Here is a 16,491-nt window from a genome sequence, read left to right as displayed (position 1 = left end):
TTGTCATAGGCGATATTTATAAACACCGTCACAGGAACATTCTGACCTCAGCTCGTTATAACGTTTGATCACGGAAAATCTGAAAGTCAAAGGGGAGTGCTGTGTTTGTTTCTCCTTTAAATGTCCCCTTAAGGTATAGGATTCTCTCCCCCATTGATAGATTCCACATAAGCCAACGACAAGCAGGGAGTCCTGCTTTTAACTGGTGTCAGTGAACTTAAAAAAACTTCCATGTTTTTTTGTGTTCAATGGGTGTAGGATGTTGTAATTAAGTTTCATTTTGAAAGGATGATGAAAGAGTATAGCGTTTTGAATATGGGTATTATGGGTATTATCGGTTATGCTTTGTTCAAATGTAGTGTGGGAAACGTTTGAGGCCTCTTCGTGGAGTTTGAAATTATACACGGAAGCAGATATTCTCTTTTGAGAAGTGGACAGGCATAGCCTACATCCACTATGCCTGTCCACTTCTCAAAAGAGAATAGGAAGCAGACTGTCAACTGTGTCCCTGAGTTACGAGGACTCTGATTGAAGTCGTTTCAGATTTGATAAAGTTTCTCAGTACTGGTACATATGCTGTAAATTACCTAATTTTCTGTAGTTGTGTAGTATTTGTTATTATGAACAAAGTATCAATGAATGAAAAAATTTCTCTGTAAAACCTGATGTATTTTTATTACGACGTGTGTTTATTATTTTGGTGACAAACCCATAATGTACTTCACTACAAGACCCACAAAGTTTTATTTAACTTCTCAACTTACTGTCAGAGCTTGATGATTGTAAGATATGAGAATTAATTTAGGACTCAGTTCTTCCTGCTTGAAGAATGCCCGACCCTTCTTAAAAACTCGCCACTTAGTGTAAGAATACATTTTAAATTTCCTTTTATCATGGTCTTGAAATAATGAAATGTATTAAGACATTTCATTAGTTTAAAGATGTCTGCATGTAATTGGCGATGATTGCACAATGCCCTCCCTCTTCTAGAAATATGCAGTTGGGTGGCGTAGAGGTGCGAAATATTCTCTTTTTAAAGTCCATTTCATTATGAAAGCTCAAAAGTGTGCAGTTTTTTATGGCTAAAATAGCTGATGTTTTGAAGACACTGCCAAGTCTGAAAGCCCACTGCTTCTGAAATAAGTGCCATTATTATTACTTGAAATTCTTTTATTATTAGATCTCCCAGGTAGATCAAGATGTTGTTTTTGAGTCTGTGAGAGGGTTGTATCAGAATAAAATGTTTTTATTAACCATGATATGAGGATCACGCAAGGGAGATGTAAATTTTACGTGTATGCAAACTCCTAGTGCTCCTGTTTAATCTGAAAGATGGGTAATTAAAAAAATTTACGCTTCAAATGATTCAGTAAAATATTCTTTTGCAAATATTCTTTCATACATTTTATGTGTTCATATAACAGCACTGTGACCTTTGAATTTCTCTATAGAAAAGAATATACATTCAGTCAAACTTCATTTTCTCAAACTAGATGGAACTGTTTAAAAACTCCGAGATATCGAGGGTAAAATACTTTAAAAATATGTGGTTGGGACTTACAAATCACTTCGACAAATCCATTGTATTCAAGATAACAGTGTTCGAGATATCAAATTTCAACTGTATATATTAAAAGTTTCTATTGATTTTAGTGTCTTCAATGTATGCATGGAATTGAACCATAGTTGTAACTTTTTAGATCCGTCAAGGAAATGTAGCTTCTTTGGTACTCTTGCAAAAGCTAATTGGTAAAGCTGCCCAATGTTTGGTGTTTAGCAGATGTCACTGTTAATGATCGGTTTGGCATAGTACAGTTTAAATTCTTGTTTTCCATTACTGTGGAATTAAATGTACAAGAAAATATCCTTCAAGACAGTTCTCTCAAATTTCATTGAACCTTTTTTTTTTTTTGATTTTTCAACAGGATTACTCACTAGTCTCTATATATACACACAGGATGCAAAGAACTATCTGCTTCCTCACCATTTAAAACATTCTTAGAATGTTAAATGGGATGAAGGATGCAGAGAGTTTGGCAATTTATTTATATACAAGATAAAGAAGTTCAATATCGCTTATCATTAGTGATGAACGATGAGCTATTTAGAGAGGGTGCCTCTTTTCTTATTGAGCTCTTCCATTTGCTGTTTAATCAGCTCAAGAATCATGAAGCATGTCCCAAATTATCTCTTTGTATTTATTCAGTGTTTAAGTGAGCAAGAATTGATTTATTTTCAAATTATCCTGGGGACAGGAACAATATATCATGCACAGACCACACCTTAAGTTTATTGAAAGATTGGATTATCTGTGGAACTGCACGTTCAGAAAGATACCTTTGGTGAAGCAAGAGTGGAGAAAGTTAATGAACATTTTTAATTATTTTCAAACGATAAATTACTCATTCATTGATATTCCAAAAAATACTTATTATGGAAAAAAGGTCTTCAAAGATCAAAAAAAAAAAAAAATTGTTTTCATTGTGATTCAAACAATCTAGAATTTCACAGATACAGTCACCCTGGTTTTGTGCTATTGAAACAATCTTTGCGCATAGATTAGAGGTGTAAATGTACCTTGCAAAAAAGGGGCAAGGTTTGATATTGAGAGAGAGCAGTATCTTGCAGTGATGACAACTGACGAATGATTAGGATAGGGAGGAATGTGGTACAGAAGGTATACCCCCCTCTCACTCCTCTGTTTGTGTAAGAATTACAGAAACACTGAGAGATAAAGGCTTAAACAATCAACTCTCCATCACATTCCCAGGCCAGCTCCATCTGTTAGCTTGGGATTCATTGGGAGACGTTCACCTGAGTCTTATAGAGTGTATACACTCACACGAAATGATGTTTACAACTTTGTAAGATGTTGATACTAAAATACATGCAATGCTCTTTTGCAAAATAACAGCTTCAAGTCTGGATAAATTGTTAAAGTGGATCAATTTTTAAGAGATTCTTGTCAGTTTGTTTTTGATCTGTTTTGCAACTTTTAAAAGTTAGAATAATAGAAAATAAATTTTATAGGAATCCCTCTTATATATTTGTGAAGTGAATTTAAAATTAGAAAATGAAACAGCTCTTTTTCACTTCTTTGCACTTTAAACTTGTGTTCTGCCCTTTATTTTAACCATTTTTATTTCACAAATGGAGAAGTGCAAAAATATCCTTTTACACAGAGCATTTACATTTGAATTAAAGTGCAATTTTAATGTCCTACACACATTGTGAGAAATAGTAAGCATTGCCAAGTATTTAATAAAAATCTTCATTAAAAAAAGCAAACTGTTGATTACCCTGTGTGATGACCAATATGCATTTTGTATAAGCTGTTTGTACATGGACTTTAATAGTCAAAGTGCTAAACAATTCTTTGCTTTTCTGGTTTTAGGTGAAATGGCTGGAACAGCAAGTTGTGAAGAAACGGGTAAAACGGGACCGATATTATACAAGCAGCCAAAACTTCAATAGAAATTTCAACGACCCCAAGTGGAAGGATATGTGGTATCTGGTAAGTCTCCATCAGCACTGGATGCTTCTGGGGGGAAAAAAGCTGATTAAATTCTGTGAACTTGCCTTATTTGGGAGAAATCAAACACCTAGAATCGGCACCTTCAGCATTGCTTCTTGTTTCATAATTAAAGTAAATGCCAATCAATTCAAATACATTGAAATCGTTTAAATTTGTGGGGGCCAATTTTCATGGATCTTCAGTTCCTTAAGGGTTTGTTGGATGATATTTTGTGGATTTGCTACTATGTCACTATGATGAATAAAAACTGCACTGCATGATTCTTTGAAAATGTTAATTTGGTGTACCCATGAAATCTACTATGAAATCACCATGTTTATAAATGATTCCACAGTAGATACTTTTAGAAGCTTAGTCCTAGATGGCAGTAAATGCCCTTGTTAATTATCAGGCAGTTCATTTGAATATTGAGTTTTGGCTAAATTTGAGTTTGCTAATTAATTAATTTATATCAACAGTTTAATGATGAGGGTCTTTGTTTTGACTCATTAGAGAGGTTAAGCATTTGAACGTGTAGATCAACTGGTACGTGTAGAGCTACAACTAACTTTATATACACACTTATATGTACCAAAATTTGGCTGATGTTATATAAACTGTACATGTGAGTGAATGTGTCAAATAATTAGATTTCAAATTTTCAACGTGTTCAGTTTACTCTCACTGTTTATGAAATATAACTCTATGAATTTTATGAAACCAAAAGCACAGTGGTCCTCAAGTTATCGTCTGCTTTACATAAAACATTTCATATACATACACAAAGTCTGTATTTCTATTTAAAAATGCCATGGTATTCCAAAGGGGGAAATTCCAGCACTAAAAAAATCCAGTTTGAGATAAGGATTAGAAATAGGCATTGACAATTATATAATCAGTTTCATCTCTTGATCAATGGAAAGATTCCAGCATAACATTATTTGTACTCTTAAAAATCTAGGTGTGCTTTTTTTACTGAGCCTCATGCAAGGAAAATGGTTATTTTGAAAAATGATTTGTGCACTGAGATGCCTCCGATAACGCTCAAAGGAAATTTATCAAGGCTAAAAACTTGATTAATCTTAGAGTTTTGAATTATTAGGGTTTATTTTTAAAATCAGATATTTTTTTTATTTAAAAAGCATGGCGAGGATCTAAAGGTAGGATTTATATTGAGCTAGAAAATGATACTGCCATTGAAGAAAAAACTAATTTCTGGAGGTTCTTGGCACTTGTTTTAAGTATGGTTCGCAACCATCCGATTTATACTATGCGAAACTCATACTTTTTTTTTTAAATTGAAAATATCAATATAGATTTTTTTATCCAAATTCCAGTGTTAATTGGTTTGATCTTCTTTCTTCATTCATATTGTAAAAAAAAATTCATGATATGAATCAGAAATTCTAAACTGATAAGGGAATCTTTCAAGTTGAAAACTTGCGTATATTGGCGGTATTGACGTTTTCCAACAAGTGGCTTCCCGCGAAGACGCCTTCCGAAATTTGTTTGCGCTAAATTTCGATTTTTGCATCTGTTGTGTGGCTCATCAGCATCCATTTGTAGCTGCCAGAGTTAACTGTTGTGATAATGAGAATAGGTCACAATTTATATTATTTTCTTTTAATTTACCACACATTTCTAGTAATTAACCTGTAATTAAACTGACAGTGCCTGCAACAGAAACATTGAGAGTGGGATAGTTTCCCCAGCTGCCAACTAATTACTGTTTTTGCTTTGAAACTTACACATTTCTATTGAGGGGCTGAGATATTCTGTGAAGAAATAAATTGAATTTGCTTGCCAAAAGAAATACGCTTGTAGATCTGTTATTGTTTTTATACGTAGGTATATCCTGGAATTGTCAAATTTTGGAGTTTGTTGTTGGGGAGGCCAATTGAAAAGATTAATGTTAGATGAAAACTTTATGTAAACAAGAGTAAAACAAATGAGCAAAATAAAAGATAATTTTAGTCCATAAAATTGTTCAAAATAGAGAATTCAAATTAAAAACAATATAAGCTTGGCTAATGCCAACATGTAGCTCTGAATCCAAAGAAGTTTGCATGGAGATATTCCTCTTAAAATCCCACAGAAAATATTGCATCGAAAAGATACTGCAATGAAGTAATGAATCTGGATAAACAGATAAATTTCATGCTGTGTTTATAAATATATCAAAAGTATATTTCCTAGAGATGTTATAAAAGGGCGTTTCTTTTTGTCTCAAAGTTTTATTGGTAACTGGTAATCACTTGAGTTTAATGTACTGAAATTTTATAGAAATTTTAGAACCTTCACTCAACCATTGAACTCCCTTGATATTGTAATTTCAAGAAAATTCAGCTTATAACTCAAAAACTATGGGTTGAATAGAAACTAGTAAGAAGTCATCTCAACTGTGTTGAAGCCTTAGAGTGACATTTTAAATCCTCTTGGAGCATCACATTGAGACGGAAAATTACGAAAGTCATTATTTCCTTGAAAATAAAAATCCACGATAAAGGGAACGGACTGGAATGGAAAACTATTAAAGGTCCTCAGGGGATTTCTAATTACCCATTTTCACAGTCCAGGAGAACAGAATTTTATACACTGACTGGAATTCTTTCTTTTTTTTAACAAACAGGGAATCAAGCTCTTGCCGAACAAATTACCCCTCCATAGGCTCATAGTTTTGGTAATATGAAACTAGTATTCAGCCATCTGGCTTATTATAAGAATATTATGTGATGTTGTACTGTATTAATTGTCTTGGATAGCCAGAATCCGTCCATGTTCTTTTTGTGCTTCCAAAGAAATTCTAATTTGGTCGTTTGTTGGAAACGGCATGATTTTTCTGGTTGAATATTAAACAAGATTTGGTATTATGTTCAGTGTAAAGTGAAGCAAAATTCCTTTTACGGTAGACATGTTGGCAAGATAATTGTAACATAAAGAGCAAAAACTGCCTCACCAGAGAAGTCTGACATTATCATTGATATTCTGAGAGAACCGCATCTCTCTTTTGTGATCGTTTCCAAGAGGAAATATTCCTCGTATTGATTCCAAAGCAAAATGCTAACAATGCAACTTTGCATGCTTTTGAATACGAGACCCCTCAGGAAAAATTAATGTCATTTCCAAAGACATAAATCATAATGGAGAAATTGGCAGCCTCTGTAGGCAGCGCCTCTGTCTTGTGACACAAGACTGTAGGGTTTTTTTGTACAGTACTGTATCAGTCGCAGGATCAGGGGAAAACATGGCAATAGGAAAGTTACAGGATTAGGACAAAGACAGAGAGGACCATATGACACAATTCAGAAGCATTTAAGGGACTTAATTGTAAGCCACCTGAGCTTGGTAACCCTTCAGATACCCAGACAAAATCAAGCCACCCCAGTAACCAATGACTGCTTAGAAAAAAATCAAAGGAAAATTTTTTTTTAATTCCAATCTCTAAAGGATTTAGATACAGGTACATTAAAAACACAGTTTTGTCTTTGTAATGTTACTTTTTAATGTCAAGACTGTATTTTCTAACAATGCCTTCAGCTTGCAGAGAGATGGAACCGTTGAGCTTTGAGGGCTAACAGTAACTTGAGCTACTTTTTGTATTCTGTCTAGATGGGTGGTAGCTAGATACAGTTTATGACCAATATAAACAAATAGATAACCATCATTCAGTTGTCAGATTTGATTTACTTTAGTTATATTATTACTGTTGCCATGTCTTTGTATTGAAGGGGGGAGATAGTGAAATTCAGAGGGCTGCAAGCTTGCTGGGTGCAGAGCTGGTGGTTCCCAGGAAGTTACTATCTTGTTTATAGGGACAGTTCGGCAGTTTATTGCAGATTGGCTCCAGGTACTAGCGTGGTATTCTGTTAGTAGCAGAACTACGATGTAATTTGTTGATGTTGGCTGATTGAGAAGGAAGATGCCTCTGATTGGTAAATGTTTTCCAAAAATGTTTTGACCTTGGCAAGAAGAAATGATGGCTAGGTCACTATATGTACACAAGAAGTAGTAAACTAACCATGCTGATGGAAAATGAAAATTCTCTCTCTCTCTCTCTCTCTCTCTCTCTCTCTCTCTCTCTCTCTCTCTCTCTCAGTCTCTCTCTCTGTCTCTGTCTCTCTCTCTCTCTCTCTCTCAAAAATGAAAATATAAAGTGTCTTAGGGCATCATGACAGATATTGCCAACATTTGATGCTTGACCTTCAAACACAAGTTTGATATTGATACAATCCTTTGGAAATGAGATGAAAGGTATGGAGTGCAGACAAAAGGTGTGTTTTATCCTTTAATGTGTAGATAATGCACAGGGACCAGACTTCAATCAGATAGCAAGGTCACTCCGAGTACATGCTACAGCTTCAGTTCTTGACAAGGTCTTATTCAAATATTGTACTTCTCTATTTTCCCTACTCCGACTCTTACACCTGTCTTTTTAATTATACTTCTCTATTAAAATTTCTAATTCTGTGACTTTTATGGTGCTTATACCCTATTTTTGTTTACACTTTTTTTAAAGTAATATGAGGTGCATTATAAAAGAAGACAAGTGAGGATGTCAGAGGAGTCTCCAATTATCTTCCTTGGCATCTACATAAGTTACACTAGCTATCATAGTCGTGTTGAAGTTAACCCAAAATAAGATCCAGGGGAAAAAATTATTTAACAAAGGATGAGACCTGTTTTAAAAAAAATGTGTGCATTGCTAATTTTAAACAACAATGCTACATTTTCATGTGATGGCCATAAACCACAACTATTTTTAGTAACAAAAGTTGCCAATATTTCACCAACAACAACCTGTAAGAGGAGAATGTCTTCCAAAGTGTAGCAGAAGGGGCTGTAAATCTATCAGAAAAAGCAGCCGTAAACAGATTAACTGAAGTACTGTATGATAAATGGCACAATCAGCAGCCAAGAAAACGTTTCAGTGATGTTCATCTTATCAGGGCCCTGCAATAAATTGGTGTGTAAAAGGTAGGTAGAGTCTGTATTTCTGTGATGGGGGAGAGAGAGAGAGAGAGGCCCCGGTGGGCTTTGACTTTGGCACTGTCCTACCTTCATAGCCTGCACATGGTTGATAATCCTCGCTGGAAGGGGGGCTCTGAAGGTTAACACGAATCTCTTATCAACCACTGCCGGTTCCTGGGGGGAGATGATTTTGGCAACTCTGTGTGTTGATATGGATGTTCAAAATCTCAGAGCCCCTTTCTTCAGATGTGTTACCAAGTGGTCAGGTTGTGTAAATTATCGAAGATATAAAGAGATAATATTTTCAAATTTTTTTGTTTTGGTTTTTTTTTCTTGAACATATGCTGTGGACTGAGTTGAACCTATAAGCTTAAATGTGTTGCAAGTACTTTAGCAAAATTTGTTTAGATTTTTTTCTCTTTATTTTGAATAAACTAGAGTTTCTCAGCCTTCTCAATTATACGTATGCATAGCTAAAAGAATTCTGTGAGTTCCTGTGGATGTTTATTTACAACTAGAGGAATGCAGGAAAAGAGTTATTGTTGAAACTTCTGTTCAATTTAGCAACGGTTAACCTTGAAATCCTATTCCAAGATATTTGGAAGAAAAATGGCAGTTATATCAGAATTATAGGAGGAAGTAATGTTCAGAAATAATATTATTCGTCTTTAAGGAGCTGTTTTGTCTCAAAAATGGCATAAAATTCAAGTTCTTTCCAAATCAAATTTTAAAACTTTTCAAAATTGGCTATTGTTTTCCATTAAATTCTTCAATGCAGGCAGCTGAAATTTAATAAGTATTGACTTTTGATAGAAAAGTTGTTCTCGCAAAATGAATTTCTACCAAAATTAACCTCAGTGTTATATAATATCATAAACATTCCTTGCAAAAAAATAGATCTGCTTACTACAGCTCTCTTGTTAATTCACCATAGCTCTTGTCAGAGTTAAATGTTGGAAAATTCCATTAAATGCTCAATTGTATTAACAGTAATGGATTTGAGACAAAGAGACAGAAATTGAAAATGAGAGAGTTGACCCTTCCTATTGTGTAAAGCAACAGACTGGACATTACAGTTAATAGCAGACAATGATATTGGTGACATTCTTCTATTGATCCAAATACACACTATTTTTTCCCTGTTATTTCAACATAAATATGTGGATCTCCACAAATATGCGCCTGGATGTTGTCGGAGCATCGGGATTGCTTTCTAATGACACCTTAATTGAAGCAAAATTGTATCGAAAAAGTGCAATCCGCACATTTCTGACGATTTAACTTTTGCTCCAGGAAATCTACTGTCAAATGAACTTTATCTAATATCCGGTGATCGGGTCTAAAAAACCATAGATATGTCGGGTCATACGTCAGCTGATGATCGCTGGCTCGGATGGCCTTGGTGCAGATCCTATTTATTACCATATTTATTACGAGGGCTACTTTAGAAGTTTACAACCATTGTCTGAGCCATTGGTTGGAGGCATGCCGATTAGAGTGGAAACTTGCAAGATAATGGCCCCAATTTTATATTTTGTCTGGGTGGATGGTGGTGGGTAGATAAAAAGCAAACATATAAAGAAGCTACATGTAGACTGAGGCAGACTGAGTTCACTAATGTCATTCGATGTGGAATCTTGGTGGCTTAATTACCACTGACAATTAATTTTAAATGGTTAGAGCTTGCAATTTTTTAAGGTACTTTTATGTTTATTTAAGGCATTTATTGAATATTCCCATCCCTGATAATTATGTATTTTTTTTCCCTAAATATATACGATTTTGCAAAATATATAGCTGGATGTCGTGCCAAGAAAATAAACCTATGCTGTATTATGCCAAATAAATTTGTTCTATTAAATGAAATTTTTTTTGTAACATATGCATTTATCAAAAATTGAAAAACTGTACACATCATCTTAGATATGTCATATGAACAATTTTCATACCAAGCTGAGCAGAAGTCCTGAACCTTCAATGAACAGTTCACCTAGTTACTGGTAGTTTTTGGTCTGTTCAGAAAACAGATTTTTTATTGCTTCAGTGTTTTTGTTTCTTGACTTGAATATCAGTAAATAGTGTCCATTGAATAATCAGGACAATATGAAAAATCAATTACAGCACAGAACATTTTGATTGCCAGGGGAATTAGACACTTGTATTAACCTCAACAAATCTATACTTGTATCGATTCTAGCATAAAAGAAACATTTGCATGAACGCCATGAAGGGGAAAAAAAAGTCGGTGAAGACACGAGAACTGTTGTGATAGTTTATAGCGTCTTTAAGAATGCCATACATATGTACTTGTATTTCAGCTGTGTAGGAAAAAAATATGATATTGGTGTCTGCCAGGCGAAAAAAACTGTCAAATTCACCTTAATTAATATTTTCGGTATGATTTTTCTAGGCATAATAGCTTAATCATTTAGTGAAGAAAAAATCAAATTTAAATTAGCTTTAAAATTAGACTTTCTTTAAGTCTAATTTTAAAGCTAATTTAAATTTGATTTTTTCTTCACTAAATGATTAAGCTATTATGCCTAGAAAAATCATACCGAAAAAATCAAATTTAAATTAGCTTTAAAATTAGACTTTCTTTAAGTCTAATTTTAAAGCTAATTTAAATTTGATTTTTTCTTCACTAAATGATTAAGCTATTATGCCTAGAAAAATCATACCGAAAATATTAATTAAGGTGAATTTGACAGTTTTTTTCGCCTGGCAGACACCAATATCATATTTTTTTCTTGAAGGCATACTTGTATAATATATCATTCCCTGAAATACCAAGGTATACGTAAATTTATTTTTGACATTCTCAGTCCAGAAGATAAGTGTGATGTGTATTTTTTTCCTAATTGGCCTAATCATATTAATGGAAAACCATTGTTCCACACACTAGATAATGAATGGAGATGCGAAACCAATTCATCTACAGAGTACACACAGACTAAGTATGATTGGGTCCGCTTTTTTTTTATTTGTAGAAGTACATTGCAGGGTTTAGGTTTCCATTCAGCTCTCACTTCCCAATGACATTTTTGTGAAATAGACATTTATGTTGATACAAAAAATGGAGATAATATACAAAATATGAACCTGAATGATAATTATCTTTTATGATCTTTTATTTGTCTGTCCTGTCATATTAAGCTTGGGGATTATAAAATCTAAGGTTTGAGTTACAGTAGGACTACACTAAGAGTGCAAGCAGAAGGCAAGGGATTTTTCTGATGAGGATTCATTGTAATGACTATGTAGACTTTTCATCTAAAAAACTGGACCGTTGTTCTTTGCTAGTATCGGTACATGTAATGGTTTGCTACTTAGGGCAGACCTTGCTCTTGGCAAACTCCCATATTTCTGCAAATATTTTGCCATGAATTAATGCACTTTTAGTGACTTTAACACATCTTGATATTTTTTGTCACAGGTCATTTCAGACTCGTCTGACATTTACAATGGCCTCCCCATTCCTCTATGTCAGAGAATTTTTGCATACCATGGAAATGAATGTGATTTATGAAAGACTAAGTGTAACATTGGTTTAGGATGAAAATAACTAACTGGATTGTAACTGTTTTTGTTTTTTTATCTTTAACAGAAGAGAGGAAGTGGGCTGGACATGAATGTAATGGGTGCCTGGGAGCAGGGGGTGACAGGGAAGAGGGTGGTGGTCACTATACTGGACGATGGCATAGAGAAGGACCACCCAGATCTCATGGACAACTATGTACGTACTGAGAGAGAGAGAGAGAGATGTATACTGGTTTATTGGTATCCAAAATAATTATATTCCTATTAATTCACTGAATTGAATAAATATTTTTGTCAATTTTGCATATTTTTTTTTCAAATTCATACAGTACATTGTTTTTCTTGAAAATTTCCCCATTGTAGTTAGAATGGTATATAATATTTACCAATTACTGTTCCAACCTGATAAAAAAGCAAGTTTATCAAAATTAATCCTGAGAAAAGTTTTGATTGGATTAAGAGCTATTTTTCTGATTGTTAATCATTAAGATACATGATCCTATATTGATCCGCCCCAGTTGATTTATCTTCTGTTTACAAGGGAAGACCACGTTAAATAGCCATCGGTTTACGAGATGTACAGGAAAAGATACCTTGATTCATTGATATTAAAAATAGAAAAGAAAACCAGGGTCTACTTCTTTTTCTTGTTCTTGTGGTCTAATTAATGGTTTAATCTAATTAGCACCATACACACATTATTTACTCCACCACAGATCAGTTTAATTTGGGGGGGGGGTGTCCATTACAACACATCTGTACCTCATGGCACCAATTTTCTAGAGTTTGGGGAATAGCAGTGAATTCCTTTGAGAAATTGGGGATAGTTTTGGATATAGAGGGGGAAAGAGGCAGGTAGTTTATTAATCAAGAACCTTAGTACATCAGAACCAAAAGGTTTTCTCTGTTCATTAAACATACATGATATTGGCCTCGCAGTGACACCTACATACTCATTTGCCACCTTGGCCTTTTGTTGTACGTATAGTGTGCCATATTGCATTAGTATCAGGAAAAGCCCTTGTTGGATATTTTATTTTCATGCTATTTATACCTTTTTCTTCTCTGTGGAATCAAAAAAATAAATCCCATCACGATACATGAGTAAACGGATAATAAGCATGATACGTGGCTTATAAGACCTTCTGATAACGTCACCTTCATCTTTGTTGGAACTCCTGTTACACATCAAAGTGTGTAATGATTAAAGGAGTGATTACCTGTACTTTTCAAGCTCTCCCTTTAATTAAAAATCTTAGTTATTGAAGTCTTCTTCTTTTTTATCTAAATGTGGGAGACTTTGAGCATATGAAAGAAGATATGAAGTTCTGTATAGTATTTTTAAGTTCCCAATAAAAGCTAGGACCTCTCTTGTTTTGCAGTACTTGAACTTTCAAATTTATGAAATATTTAAATAATTTTCTAAGATGTCCTCTTAGACCTTCACATAGTTTTATGAATTAGGTGAAGAGATAAAGTTGATGTTTATAAGTTTACTGTGTGACAATTGAGACTTTAATTAAAAAAGGAATAATTCAAGTCAACCTTTATATATATATTATTTCCATATTTAAGGGCATTTTCAAAGTAGGATTATTTTGATAAAATTTGGAAACTTTTTTAGGAAAATTTTCACCATGACCAATTTCAACTAATTTTGAATTATATAGGGTAGGAAAATAAAATTGGATATTGAACTGATTAAATGTCAAAATTTTAGGTTTTTTGGAACCTCATACAAAATATATTTTTGATTTGAAGTATCTGAGAATTCCGTGTACCTGTATTTTGCATGTTCAAATATAATGTGAGACGTTTGTGGATTATATATTTTCTTACTACATTTCAGGACCCTGACGCAAGCTTTGATGTGAACTCTCATGATAAAGACCCTCAGCCTCATTATGACTACACCAATGAAAACAGGTGACGACAATTTCTTCTTTGAATAAAAAAATGAAAACATGAAGGTCACAGCGAACAATCAGCTTCTAGCTGTCCTCAGAATGCTAAGGTTCAGCTGATATTCAGTTGAATAGAAGTGGAAATTATAATCTCAACCTATATAAGTCAAAAGTGGAAATGTCAATTTGATCATGGATGACAAGATAGGAATATTAAAGTCAGGAAGGACTCATGTCTCTGGTGCTTGCCCCATGGTAGACTGACTATTATCATGTCTGGTTAAGAGACTTGGAAGGTCAATTTCAGATGTAGGAACTGCTACGTCTGCCATTGATACTATTTCTACACAAATTTGACCAGACTACGGTAACTCCATTTACAGTAATGGCTGCTTCAGTGTCTTTCAGTGATGAGCGAGGCCTGGGCTGGTATTGATTTGACCAACTATCTCCTGTCTTAATTTGTTCAACAAGACTCTGAAATGGTCTCTTGTCTCTCTCTATAAATTGTCCAAGAAGACTTTTATTCGTTGGATTCAGTATTAGATTAGAGGAGAGGAATTAATATTTTTTTTTTTGTTTCTGTATTCTCCCAAGGAATTATTGCTAAAACCCAGTAGGAGGGTGAATTATATTAGATGTGTGATTTTTAATCTGCAAGAATTATTTTCTCCTTTAAGAAGTTATTACAAAAGTAGAACATTTTATGCAAGGCTGTTGGCATGCCATATATTGATCATAAAAAAAATTATAACACATTCAACTTTTGTGTGCAAAAGAGATGAAGAAATATGAATTCTCACTATCTCGTAGTGAAAGCTAATTCATCTGAATTCTTGCCATGACAAAGTGGCAGACTGATCATAAATCATTACTACATTTCATCCAAAATATTTGACCCAGAATGAGAAGAAACAATATTACAGACTACGATCTTTTATCAGCTTTTACTACGAACAAAATTCTGAACAATTTAAAAACTTTTGTTTTGATGCCTTGCGACTGCCTGCTGATTCTAAATTCAGGTAGGCTTTGACGAGAAAAAGGAAAAGAAAAAATGCTGAAAAACACAGACGTCACATCAGAGCCTATGGAAGTAAACATTTTTTGGAGAAGCTAGCGAGAGAGGGAGATATATATCTTGCCCTAGAATCAAATGCAGTTAAAACATACATTTGGTAACAGCAGGAGAGGAGAATCCTATTTTATCTGATAATGTCTGATCTATTTCCTCCTGAAATAAGAGGATGAACCCGTCCCTATCTCGGAGCTCTCAGTACAGACAAACAGCCCCACTGCTCCATGTCTCTATACCCCGAACTTGATGGTTATAGGGGATATTGGAAAGCAGCCTCAACACCTTTGAAAATAGTCATAGTTTAGGACTGAGAAACTTCTTTTTTTAATTCTTGTTGGGTGAAGGTCACAAAGTGGTTTTTTATTAATAGATAATCTGAGATTTGGGAAATGTAGGGAAACTTTTGCATTTTATGAGGAGGCAAATAGATATATGTAGAGAATTTGGAATTTTTCACTGTGGCATTTTGCTGTTTTTATCTTGTATAAACTAGTAGCCATATGTAGGTATATTAATAATTTATAGATCTACAAGACCAAATGACTTTTATTTATTTTCTGGATTGTTTTCCTGATAAGTTCCGGATCATTTTTTTTTTCTTTGATGCATGACCTCAAATTCAATTGGGTTAGGTCAGGAATGAGGTTTACAATCTAAACTCAGAATTCTTACTGATACAGTGGCAATCAGAAAAATCAGTAGCCTCAGGCGTTAGGAAATGGTATTTATCAGCCCCTGAAATTACTACTTCATGAAATGTAACTTGGAAACTCTGAACTCACACTTGTTCCACTGTTTTCAGTAGGAAGCGAATATAATGTACAAATTCAAAGTTTTCCTCTGTAAGAGGAAAAGAAATAAAAAGTAGATACATGTATATCAATAAATATAGTAGTACATGTACATGTAATTACACAACTGACGATAAATGGACATACATCCCTTAATATAGAAGCACATACCAATTAAGGAGCAGTGCATTGTAACTATGATATAACATGTATTTAAGAAGAGAGTACATTGTACTAGTATCAATCTTAGAGAAATTTTTATTTAAAATCAAATGGACATGAAATGCAGAGAAAATCTAGATTTGTCGAACATACATGCAGAGATGACTTAATTCCCTTTACATGTAACATACAGAACTATTGACATATGATTGAATCAATGCTAACAAATTTCTCTTTGTGACTTCAGGCATGGAACAAGGTGTGCAGGAGAGGTAGCTGCCAAAGCCAACAACAATGTCTGTGGTGTGGGGGTAGCTTACAACGCTAGGATTGGTGGTAAGGCAACAACGATATCTGTAGTGTGGGGGTAGCTTATAACGCTAGGATTGGTGGTAAGGCAACAACAATGTCTGTGGTGTGGGGGTAGCTTATATAATGCTAGGATTGGTGGTAAGGCAACAACAATGTCTGTGGTGTGGGGGTAGCTTACAACACTAGCAGCAACAATATCTGTGGTGTGGGGGTAGCTTACAA

At 34.2% G+C, this 16,491-nt stretch overlaps 1 protein-coding gene across 8 annotated transcripts in view; it reads left to right on the top strand.

The window, feature by feature from the left end:
* The window catches only part of LOC105346909 (furin-like protease kpc-1), a 42,155-nt gene that overhangs the window by 9,016 nt on the left and 16,648 nt on the right, over positions 1-16,491 (top strand). For 6 of the 8 annotated variants that reach the window (XM_034469817.2, XM_011455681.4, XM_011455678.4 and 3 more), the window contains exons 3-7: positions 3,395-3,514; positions 4,657-4,674; positions 12,090-12,218; positions 13,872-13,948; positions 16,205-16,293. In XM_034469817.2, the coding sequence (XP_034325708.2) occupies positions 3,395-3,514; positions 4,657-4,674; positions 12,090-12,218; positions 13,872-13,948; positions 16,205-16,293 (433 nt within the window). The remainder of the gene's footprint in view (positions 1-3,394; positions 3,515-4,656; positions 4,675-12,089; positions 12,219-13,871; positions 13,949-16,204; positions 16,294-16,491) is intronic. The other 2 variants (XM_034469819.2, XM_034469827.2) reach the window with 1 other exon arrangement.

This window comes from Magallana gigas, chromosome 6, assembly GCF_963853765.1.
Source record: "Magallana gigas chromosome 6, xbMagGiga1.1, whole genome shotgun sequence".
In the NCBI taxonomy this organism is placed as follows: Eukaryota; Metazoa; Mollusca; class Bivalvia; order Ostreida; family Ostreidae; genus Magallana; species Magallana gigas.
Note: the sequence above shows the minus strand (reverse complement) of the source record. Positions and strands in the feature narration are given on the sequence as shown.